Source organism: Abramis brama (genome assembly GCF_963993115.1).
Source record: "Abramis brama genome assembly, chromosome: 20".
NCBI lineage: Eukaryota > Metazoa > Chordata > Actinopteri > Cypriniformes > Leuciscidae > Abramis > Abramis brama.
The window spans coordinates 29,107,440-29,119,772 of NC_139982.1; the positions used below are offsets into that span (position 1 = coordinate 29,107,440).

The window sequence follows — 12,333 nt, forward strand, 5'->3', positions numbered from 1 at the left end:
AGACTGTATAAAACAAGGTCACCAACATAGCGAGGCGGACTACATCGGTGACAAAAGTACATTGCTTATCATTAAAAAAAAAATTTAAGTGAATAAAATAGCCTTGACTTACTGGAGTTTCACAACTAAAAAAACTTGTTCTCTCCCACTATTTGTGTTTCTGTTTGTGATGAGGTAAAAGGGGAGCAGGCAGTGGACCAAAGCACTGTGAGGGAAGGGAGGGGGACTCAAAATGTTAAAACGTTTTTTTTTTTTTTTTTTGCCCCGTTTGCATTTTTATTGTTTTACTACTTAAACAGTTATTTTAAGTATATATCATTATATTATTTACAATACACATATTTTAATTATATTTTTAGGAGGGGACAACCCTCAGATGGGGGGGTCCGGACCCCCCCGACCCCCCCACGATTTCCGCCTATATAATATAGGCTATTTGAGATATGCGTTTTGTGGGTGGGAGTTGGCAATGGTTAGGGTGGAGCTCTTTTCTTTAAATGGCAGTGTGACCTTCTTTCCGGTCCCTTTGCTTGATGCCAGAACGCTAGTGATCACATCTCCAGCCTCTTAATCATAATCATAGTCTATAAAATGCCTGCAGAGTTTGAACTTTGTCCTGGAAGAAAAATCGGGGGCTCCAACCCCTGTTTTATCATCGCTGAGATTGGACAGAACCATCAGGGAGACTTAGAAATCGCAAAAAAAATGATCCGAATGGCAAAGGTAAAGTACAGCTTTATCAGATGTGAAGTTTGATACCGTGTTGATGTCAGTTATTTTCCAGGGGGGGGGGGGGGGGGGGGGGGAATTACAAATTAATTAAAATTTGAGAAAATATATATTTCAAATATCAGGTCAATAATTAAGAGGGGACGTTTCTATAATCAGAGGCGGCCTTACCTATGTTTCACCCGTTTCAATTGAAACGGGCCCCGCCCTCCAAGGGGGCCCCCAACAGAACAGGAAAATCCCATTCATTTTCTCCCTAGGATATTTATTTTCAGACATAATGTCTAAAGTGGTCTCCAACACGTCGCTCGCGAGAGTAGCTTGTGGCCTGATTGGAGGTAGCTCGCCAAGGGCCGTTCACATATTGCGTCTTTTGCGCGCTCAAGTTCGTTATTTCAAATAATTTAAGCGACGCGCTAATTTTTTCCATGCGCAACGAGTCAATATGAAGGATGGGGGTGCACCCAAACTACGGGTGTTTTTTTCTTCTCCGTAAATAAATCTTCTAGCAGAGCTACAGCAAGCGTTTTTCGGTGGTGGAAATCCATTAGCTATTAAAACTTCTCTGTCGTTGTGGAGAGCGCATGGTATAGCAACGACAGACGCCACGGGAAAATCGGACCGAATTTTACTATTAATAATAAAAGATAAGCTTATGTGTAAATGTCAGTATTTTCCCAGCAAACACAGAACGTTGGCACAACGTAGCCAACCTTCTAACAACGTTTTAACAACATGGCCAAAAGGTTGCTATAACTACGTTGTGTGGTGAAGTTGTTACAGCGTTGTCACAATGTTGACATTAAACCATCGTTCAGGGCCATTGCTTAAGGTTGTGCCTAGGGTGTCTTGACAACCACTGGACTACATAATGTACTCGTCACTGCCCTGAAGCGGGAAAATCAGACTTTTAAATTCCAACCACCTGTTGTTGGGCTCATTGTGTTCTCATTCATCATCGAGCAAGGATACGTGAGTATTGCGTTTAGCCTACTTCAGCTATCAAACACAACCTACAGCTTTAATTTCTAATGTGATTAATGAAGCATCGCTCGCACTGTTTAGTTTTTCGTTTGATTTTTCCGCTATTTAGTCTCATTCGTTTCTTTGCTCCTTTGCTGGATTTGTGGATGTTTCCCCGGTGACACCTGCTCGGCTACTGTCTGTCATACATACCCGGTTTTGTTCATTAAATGTTCTGATCTGCCTTTGATTTTCATGTTTTATTTATTATACTTAAAATAAATGTGTATTCGTTTATTTCTTTCTTTTTTTCTTTTTTCACAAATGTATGACTTTTGGAAGTGCAATTTGATTATATGCAATTTTAATAAAGTTGAATTAACGAAACCTTCTGTCATTTTTACTCTTTAAAGTGTAGGCTACACTTGCAGGTGTTGATAGCCCCATTAAATAATATAGATAAACAATAAACGATAAAAAGTATATAATTATCTAACAAAATACACCATATAAAAATATTGTCAGAACGTCGTCTCTCAGTTGCTGAATGTCGCGCAACAACGTTGCTATAGCCCTGTCACGTCTTACAATTCTACGTTGTTACAATGTTGCGAGCACGTATACAGCGACGTTGCCATAGCAGAAATGCAACGTGCCAGAGACGTTGCCACAACGTAAATGTGTTTGCTGGGTTGTCTTTTTTGAATCATTCTTTTTATAAAAATGATTTAAAGGCTGAAATATGCGAGGTTTATCTTTTTATAAAAACTTTTTTGTCAAAACTTTATTTGAACTTGTACATGTTAGTAGATAACATGTTGCAAGACACTCCTTTCAAATTTGGCCATCATTTTTAATGTTACTATTTTAATGTTTATGTAAACAAAAAGTGCATGTTGATGGTAAGTTTATTTGTTATTTGCTGGTTTTCCACATAAAACTTGGTGAATTGATTTTATTGTGTAGTATTAGTACTTTTTGAACAGGATTATGTGATAACCATGCTCATTTTGTTCACTATAATCATGAAATTACATTTTCATACCATTTCATCTCTAGTTATTATGATGCACTATAAAATCAACAATAAATATGTGTTTGTGCAGTATAATAATTTTTTTATATATATATGTCAATTAAGGGTGACATATATAGGCCTACAATAACTCGTTTAGGTCTAAAACAGTTAGCATAGTTGTTAATATGAGAGTTATGAGACATTATTTAAGAGATTTAATTATTGCATATAGCTCTCGGCCACTTTCATTTTTAAAAAGTAGCTAAAAAAGGTTGGAGACCCCTAAACCATCCAAGTTAGATTGACCATGAGCTACGAGGTTGTGAAACGAAAGTTTCTGCTCCTATAAAAGCCACAAAGTATAAAAATCAACCTTGTTATTTGCGATCTTCTGGAGAAATACTACACTACCCATAATTCTAAGCAAAACACTGACGTCTCTGATTGGTCGAACTTGAGTCGCGCCGCGGTTACCATGGCGACGTTTACCGCCCCCGCGAACGGTGATCTGAAGTAAATAAATACCGGTAGTTTATGTGTTTATACTTTGCCTTTTTTCCGTAAGGTTAAAACGTTGTTTTTTTTTGAGCAGGGAAATAATTTGAATAGGAAATGAAACGTACATGCCAGTGGTGCCTGTTCATGAAGCTGAAAGTGCGCGTAATAAAATAATATGATGCAAACCAACAAGAATCCTTGCTTTTTCTGCTCATGTTTACATTTTATGTGGGCAGGGCCCCATATTAGTTATTGAAACGGGCCCCCAGATGCTTAAGGCCGCCCCTGTCTATAATACAGCTCCTGAGCTATAACTCACACATTGTATCACATTAAATTAACTTTTAGATTTCTTATATGGTGAAACTCATTTTTGTTGTCATCCAAATCCACTTCTGCTTCCTACTTTAACTCCACACAGGACTGTGGAGCTGATTGTGCCAAGTTTCAAAAGAGCGAGATCGAACACAGATTCACCAAGCTCGCTCTGGAGCGTCTCTATACGTCCCCTCACGCCTGGGGCCCGACCTACGGGGCTCATAAACACCATCTGGAGTTCAGTCACCAGCAGTACAGAGAGCTGCAACAGTTCGCCAGTGAAGTTGGCATCTTCTTTACTGCATCAGGGATGGATGAGGTGAACAGATGAAAGAGGGTCTCAACGTTTCCCTTACGAAAAAGAAGTATACTTCAAGTTAATTTTATGAAGTATACTTAAGAAATGTTCAAGTATATTTTTAAGTATACTTTATGTAGTAAGTATACTAATATCAATGTGTACTTGTAGTTAACTTCTATTTCAATACTGCTTGGGACTAAATTGGCCCACTTTTAGTATATAAAAGTATAAGTTTAAGTGTACTATAAGTGTAAGAGTAGTAAACTACTTAGTTTACTATTTTAATACAAGTAGTACATTCTTTTGTTTATGAAAGTATGCACTGAAGTGTAGGCCTACTCTCAGTAAACTATAGTAGTTTTACTGCAAGTATACTTGTAAGTTTTCTTTAAGTGAACATGATACTATACTTATTTTAAGTATAATATCATGTTATTTTTGCACTTGCAGTAGCCTATACTATTCAAATGAAGATATTATTTTTTATCAAATCAAATCAAATCAAGTATATTTGTATAGCGCTTTTCACAATACAGATTGTATCAAAGCAGCTTCACAGTATTAAAATAAAATAATACAACAAAGTTTGTTTCTAGTGGAATTTATTGATTGATAGAATAAAATTAAATATCCCCAAAATATCCCCAACTGAGCAAGCCAAAGGCAACAGTGGCAAGGAACCGAAAAAACTCCATCAAGCGGCCTAATGGTGTCCTAAAACTCCATCAGGTGACCTAATGGAGAAAAAAAAAACCTTGGGAGAACCCAGGCTCAGTCGGGGGCCAGTTCTCCTCTGGCATTTATGAACTAGAGGCCGGATTGTAGTTTGAAACTGTGAGATTAACAATATTATATGAATGCCTGGCTGAAAAGATGCGTCTTTAATCTAGTTTTAAACTGGGAGAGTGAGTCCAAGCAACGAACAGTATCAGGAAGGCTATTCCAGAGTTTTGGAGCCAAATGTGAAAATGCTCTCCCTCCTTTGGTTGATCTGGATATCCTAGGTATGACCAAAAGCCTTGAATTTATTGATCTTAAAGAGCGCGATGGATTATAGGGTGATAGAAGATCCGCTAAATAGACTGGAGCTAAGCCGTTTAGGGCTTTATAAGTCAGTAGCAATACCTTGTAATTAATACGGAACTTTATAGGTAGCCAATGTAGTGATGATAAAATCGGTGTTATATGATCATATTTTCTTGATCTAGTAAGAACTCTAGCGGCTGCATTTTGGACTAACTGTAGCTTGTTTATTGAGGATGCAGGACAACCGGCTAATAAAGCATTACAGTAATCTAGTCTTGAGGTCATGAATGCATGAACTAACTTTTCTGCATCAGAAACTGATAGCATATTACGTAGCTTAGCAATGTTTCTAAGGTGGAAAAAGGCTGTTTTTGTAACATACGAAATATGATTTTCAAAAGACAGGTTGCAGTCTAATATAACACCCAGGTCTTTTACTGTAGAGGATAAAGTAACAGGACATCCTACGATGTCAAAGTTGTATTGTGAGAGGTTCTGTGGGCGGTTTTTTGAACCGATGATTAGTACCTCTGTCTTGTCTGGATTTAATAATAGAAAATTACGCGTCATCCAATCTTTTATATCTTTAACACACTCTGTCAATTTGGATAATTTAGCGTTTTCATCCGGCCGTGATGAAATATAGATTTGAGTGTCATCAGCATAACAATGGAAACTAATTCCATGTTTCCTTATAATATTTCCAAGTGGCAGCATATATATTGAGAATAACAGAGGGCCTAACACAGATCCCTGCGGCACTCCATAGTTTACTGGAGTTATGATCGATTTTTCTCCATTTAAATAGACAAAATGGTAGCGGTCAGATAAATATGATCTAAACCAGCTTAATGCTTGTCCTTGAACACCAGTATAATTTTGTAGTCGATCTAAGAGTATTGTGTGATCTATAGTATCGAACGCAGCACTTAGATCCAGTAAAACTAGTATTGAGATACAGCCTTGGTCAGAAGCTAAGAGTAAATCATTTGTGATTTTAACGAGCGCAGTTTCAGTGCTGTGATGCGGCCTGAAACCAGACTGAAACTTTTCATAGATATCATTTTCTTGCAAGAAAGAGCCCAGTTGAGTGGACACAACTTTTTCTAGTATTTTAGACATAAAAGGTAGATTTGAAATGGGTCTATAATTTGCTAGATTATGCGGGTCTAATTGTGGTTTCTTAATGAGAGGTTTTATCACTGCCAGTTTAAATGTTCTTGGAACATGACCTAAAGATAAAGATGAGTTAATAATATTGAGGAGAGGCTCTTCCACTACAGGTAACACTTCTTTCAGTAGTTTAGTTGGTATAGGATCTAATAAACATGCTGTTGTTTTAGATGAAGTGATAAGTTTATTTAACTCTTTTTGTTCTATAGTTGTAAAGCACTGTAATTGTTCTTGCGGGGGGAAAATTGAGGCTGAATTATAAGGTGCGATTGAGGATTGAACGTTTACAATTGTGGTTCTGATGTTTTCTATTTTCTCAGTGAAGAAGTTGATGAAATCATTACTACTAAACTGTAACGGGATATTTTGTTCGGGTGACGTCTGTTTATTTGTTAGTCTAGAGTATTGTGTGATCTATAGTATCGAACGCAGCACTTAGATCCAGTAAAACTAGTATTGAGATACAGCCTTGGTCAGAAGCTAAGAGTAAATCATTTGTGATTTTAACGAGCGCAGTTTCAGTGCTGTGATGCGGCCTGAAACCAGACTGAAACTTTTCATAGATATCATTTTCTTGCAAGAAAGAGCCCAGTTGAGTGGACACAACTTTTTCTAGTATTTTAGACATAAAAGGTAGATTTGAAATGGGTCTATAATTTGCTAGATAAAAACAATATTATTATTTTATACTTGAAAAATGCATTTAAATGTAGGCTACTTTAATTTTAAAAACATTTTATTAGCTTCATGCATTCTTTTTTTATTAAACATTGTCGGTAAGTTTCATAAAGAAAGGCAACATTTTTTTTTTTTAAAAGTTGAGAAAATCACATCTTTCTCAAAGGCTGTGCCTTGATCAGATTCAGAACAATGATCAAAACACAGATGGAGTAGATCGAGTCCAACACCCCCAAAGCTTCACTGTTGTTTTCTCTTCATGGGTTACGCTTTATTTCATTTGGTAATATTAAGTTTTGATTTACTTTTTAATGTTTGATGATCACGTTATTTTACATTTGCTATCTATCACTTGTTTCAGCTCATTCTCCTGTATTTTGATCCGGAGATTCTGTGCTAAAAGATGTGTCATAGCGCCCCCTACCGTATAACAGTGAAAACATGGATAGCTGGAAAATTCTGTCAATGGTGGGAAAAAGTAGCCTGGCAAGCCAGACCTACATCAAGATGTTAGGTCTGGAAACTCACCATAGACACGCTCACTCCGAGGGGCGGGATAAACGGTTGTCTTTCAAATTCCCTCTGCACGCAATAGGACAGCGCTTCAACCAACCAGAGCGTTTTCCCAACAGCGGAGCTAGTTGATAGATTCAACTTTTGCCATATCTGGCTGGCAAAACTACGAACACATCTTCCTTTTTTTAAGAATGACTTAAGTGCCGTTCTTTGCTCTTTTCTCAAAGAAACACTTAACTCCAAGTCCTCCAGAGTCGCGGACAAAGCCGATTCGAAAGACTGTTCTCCAGCAGCAGCTGTCATTCTTTGTTTTCAAGTGGCAGCCAGGTAACCGTCGCAACTCTGTCGTCATATGTTAAGCCCGCCCCGCCTGCTCTATACGCGACGTGATTGGCCTGACCCAGTTTAGGTTTTTGCAGCTCGAAAGTCAATGGAGAGTTGCTAGACCGACCTGGCTGCAAAATACATTTTGCTGCCGCTAGGGTGCGTCTAGATTTCTAGGCTAGGGAAAAAGTAGAATTAGAAGGTGTGTTCGACATCGGCTGCGGCTGGATGCACCCGATCGGCGAGAGTAGCCGCGTGCAGGCGGGGAGGAGCTGCAAACGGAGACGTGAAGTCGGACACTTTCTGGTTCCCGTAGTGACCGCTCACGTGGTGTTTGCATACTTTACCACAGCTGCAGTGAAATAAATGCAATATTTGCCAAATAATGCACAGATGTTTCAGAGACATTTTAATTCAATACTTTATGTAGCCTACTGCTTCATCCAGCGTCTGTTTGAACAAGAATAAAGTTCAACATAAGCTACTATCAATGAAGTGGAGTCTACGTTTTTTAAGCAGTTTTAATTTGATAAACATGACACAATATAACATGACAACAACATGAAAAGAGTGTTCACTGTTATAATAAACTGATTTGAGAGCTTTAGAGGAACTAAAGGTTTTCGAATAAACACGAAACACACGTGATCGTTGTCATGCAGTGAATCCGGCCAATGGTGGAACAGCTGTGTCGTCATCAGCCCTCCTGCAGCCCAGTGCAGCCGCTCTTGAGAAGCTGCGCTGGCTGAGTTCTCCGGCTACTCTCGAATCGCTCTCGCGGTACTTTGATGGCATACGTCACAGTCACGTGGCGTCGGCGCTGTATCAAGTCGGACAAAATTTCTAACCGGCATGCACTGCTTTAAGTCAGCCGCCGATCGGTCTGCGCAGAGCTGCATGAAGTCGAACAAGCCTAGAGTAAATTCCTGTATAGATAGATTTCCGATGACGTCACATTTCTCCCGCAACTCCTTACGGCGCCATCTTGTGTGTCAAGTGGGTCAAGCGTTTGTGTTACGGAGCATGATAATATCCTGAATCGGCATTGTTCTGAACATAAAAATCATACGATTATTCTCCGTTTGGCTGGAGTTAATATTCAGTGCTGCTCTTGTGAACATTTAGAGGTTTTGTGCTCTGGAGATGTGACACTTTATCTAATCATTTCCAAGATGGGCTAGCTAAATGCACTAGCTCTCATCGGCTGTCAAATCGCTGTACCCAGGCGGCTACTATCGACACAGCCCTTGAGAGGTGTTGGCTGGGCAGAAGCACACTCTGACGATTGTCCACCTTCATCACTTTCTCTGTGGCCACATCAGCTGGTCGAGCCAGAGGCAGAGGCTACACCTGGAGCACATCGCTCCGTGCCTCTGCTCTCCATCTCTCTCCTAAGTTACACTAAATTAGTTCGGAGCGTTGTGTTGTTGTTTTTTTACCCAGATGGTGTTGTCTTGACACTGAGTCTAAATGTACCATATAATAAGGGCTGTGCAGATATCAGCCGCCTGGCTACAGCGATGTGAACCGTCAATGCAGGGCTCCAGACTAACATTTCCACGAGGGAGAGAGAGCAAGACAGCGCTTAGTTTGGAGACGGTGAAGTCTTGTTTACATGTTCGCCTGGCTCCGAAGAGAGAGAGAGAGAGAGTGCGCGCGCGCGACCGGCTCTCTCTCTATCTGCTCGTTCTTTCAGTTAAACATGCACCCAGTTCATCTACATTACTCACCGATCAAATAAGACTTTGGCGGGACAAAAATTCACTTTGGCGGGCGCTAAAACAAGTTCAATGCAGGAGAATTCATGCATGAATTTAAGTGTAGTGTATGACCATGCACTCGCACAAATGCGACCACTCAATTTCACATCATATCTTGCCTTGCAAACATCATCTAATGTATCCCTGTAAATAACCTTAACCTTGTCGCCAGGTTTGGAGGAATTTGTCATCGTTATCTCACACAAAAGAGTCAAAAATACTTTATATTAACTGGCTTTCTATTAATGCAGCACAGTGAATGAGCCGTGTCTCCCAGTGGCTTACTGACAGCTTTGACACACAACATGGCGGCGCGCCGCAGAGGATAATGGGTAATTCGAGAAACGGAAACCCATCTATACACTACCAGTGGACTAGCCTACACAAAAATTCAGATACGCAGAATTAGAAACATATCTGTTTTATATCAATATTCTAATCAATATTTTCAAACAATGTAAGTTTCATAAGACTGTATATGAAAAACTATGTAAAAAAAAAAAAGTATATTTAATAGGCTACTTGATCAAAAGGTTACAACTACAAGCCAAGTATACTTTGAATACTTAATTATACTTTTAAATATATATCGATCAAAAGATTGAGTAGGCTACAAGTACAGGCCAAATATACTTGAGGACTTTTCTCTCAGTATAAGTCAAGTACACTTGTAATTTTAAGTATATTTCTGAGAAGTACATAAAGTATATTTTTGAGAAGTATATAAAATGTAGACTGAAAGTATACTTTCTTATTTTTAGTTTAAAAGAAGTATACTAATAGAACACTTGAATAAATTTCTTTTTCGTAAGGGTTATTATATATATCAAGAGAATATGTGCATATTAAACCCAGTAGATTGAAATGCTTTTCATAACTTTTCCTCTCCCTACCTCAATCAGATGGCTGTAGAATTTCTTCATGAAATCAATGTGCCGTTTTTTAAAGTTGCCTCAGCTGACACCAACAATATCCCTTACCTGGAGAAAACCGCCAAAAAAGGTAAAACTCACTGACGCTGACACACATTTCAAATGAAAAGTCCAGAAGTTGTTGTTACATAAACTCAAAAGTGTTGTTGCTGAAAACTCGTTCTATGTATTTGTCAGATTCACTGCCAAGGTCACAATGTTCCTCTATTTACACAACATTTATCAGACACTATCCAGTGACTCGCAAATGAGAAAAGTACAAGCCCAACCGAGAACTGAATCTGAGAAGCTTCTCTTGTGCACTTGAAGTCAGTTATTCTGGAGCATTGAGAAATTAGGTATTGACAGTGCTGATTGGCCAGAGAGCAGAGCCAATGAAACCTAGAAATCCTGGTGTGGATTTTCTGGAGTTTCATGTTGCTGGCTTTGAGTCAAGAGAATTTGGCATGTGTGTAATGTGATAATGACTAAAACTTTGACCTGATTTTCTCCCAGAAGCAGCCATGTCTTGAAGCTGATGTTTTGGTGTATTTGTGTAGGTCGTCCCATGGTGATTTCTAGCGGAATGCAGTCTATGGAGACCATGCGCTGTGTTTACCAAACCGTCAAGCAGCACAATCCCAATTTCACGTTCCTGCAGTGTACCAGCGCTTATCCGCTGCCAATAGAGCACGTCAACCTCAGCCTGATCCCTGTAAGGCACAATCACTTTACTCGCATCTTCATAAACTCCATAAAATGATTGTTTATGAACGCATTTTCAGCTGAGTAGTTTCGGTTTGGCTTAGAATCTTTCGGTTTCCTTTTTCCTACGCAGGAGTTCCAGAAGGAGTTTCCGGACATTCCCATCGGCTACTCTGGACATGAGGCGGGCATCCATGTGTCTGTGGCCGCTGTGGCACTCGGGGCAAAGGTCCTGGAGCGTCATGTGACCCTGGATAAGAGCTGGAAAGGCAGTGACCACGCAGCATCACTGGAGCCGGCGGAGCTGGCGGAGCTGGTGAAAGCCATCAGGACGGTTGAGACGGCAATGGGTTCGCCGGTCAAACAGATGCTGCCCTGTGAGGCTTCCTGTCACAGCAAGGTCAGATAAAACACTCATTCTGACAGATTATAAAACCAAAAAATGATCAAACGTCATTCAATCAATGGTTATGTTCTTTCTTGCAGTTGGGTAAGTCAGTGGTGGCACGGAAACCACTGAAGAAGGGTGAGACATTAACTCTCGACATGCTGACAGTAAAAGTGGCCGAACCGCACGGCATGAGACCAGAGAACATCTTCAAACTGGTTGGCAAGAAAATCACTGTGGACCTGGAGGAAGATGCCACCATTACTGATGCCATGATAAAAGACTGATTATCTATCTATGCATCTTATCAGTCATTATTAAAAAAAAATGTAATTGCATTCTTATTGTTTTGACATCAGAAATATGTAAATATGGTATCTTGTATTGATTTTGCAAATGCCTAATGTCCTGTCATAGGTTTGCTCTATGTTGTAACCAACTGCTCTATGTTGCTCTATGTTGTAAACTATGTTGTGACCAAACACTTGTCCAATAAATTGTCTCTCTCTCAATTGATTTCAGCTCAACTTTGACTCTTGGGTCTTTGTTCATATTGGTCTCTCAAGCTATGTTTCCCAAAAGCAAGATGTTTTGTCCTATAATTAGTTTAAACCACATAATGCCTGTTAAATCATTTTTTTATTCAATGATACCCTTCCACAATGCCCTCCAGATACATAGAACATATTTATAAAAAACAGGATATTGCACTTGGACCATAGTTAGTTCATTGAGCGATGTGCTGAAAGTCACACAGACAGGATCAAGTCTCAGCTAGACAAGAACAGTCTCAAACAGGAACAAAACTTATCAGCAGGATGCAAACTCGAATGGGGTGATAAACAGGCAAAAAATAGAACTTAACAGAATTATCTTTCCAAGTCCGACTGGAGCCTGTTTTTCTTTTTTTATACCTCCCCCATTAAACTGGTTTTGTTTTTAATGGAAAAGTAGTTCCCTTTCAAGAGGTCTCTCTTATTATGTAAGTTAGCTTACGCTATGGGATCCTTTTCTCGAGAATATTG

General features: G+C 39.3%; 1 protein-coding gene across 1 annotated transcript; it reads left to right on the forward strand.

Moving 5' to 3' along the window:
• The first annotated feature begins 522 nt into the window (after positions 1 to 522).
• Positions 523 to 11,833, forward strand: LOC311071216 (N-acetylneuraminate-9-phosphate synthase-like). Its single transcript, XM_084095444.1, has 6 exons — positions 523 to 723; positions 3,630 to 3,845; positions 10,207 to 10,306; positions 10,776 to 10,930; positions 11,054 to 11,320; positions 11,407 to 11,833. The coding sequence occupies exons 1-6, from the start codon at positions 592 to 594 to the stop codon at positions 11,593 to 11,595; spliced, it is 1,059 nt and encodes a 352-aa protein (XP_083951570.1). The 5' UTR covers positions 523 to 591; the 3' UTR covers positions 11,596 to 11,833.
• The last annotated feature ends 500 nt before the right edge of the window (positions 11,834 to 12,333 follow it).

Bases quoted from the DNA above. Each gene is read 5' to 3' on its own strand.
- LOC311071216 (XM_084095444.1), top strand. From the start codon at position 592: ATGCCTGCAGAGTTTGAACTTTGTCCTGGAAGAAAAATCGGGGGCTCC. The intron at 3,846-10,206 runs GTGAACAGATGA...TACCTCAATCAG, and splicing joins CTGCATCAGGGATGGATGAG to ATGGCTGTAGAATTTCTTCA. The intron at 11,321-11,406 runs GTCAGATAAAAC...TCTTTCTTGCAG, and splicing joins AGGCTTCCTGTCACAGCAAG to TTGGGTAAGTCAGTGGTGGC.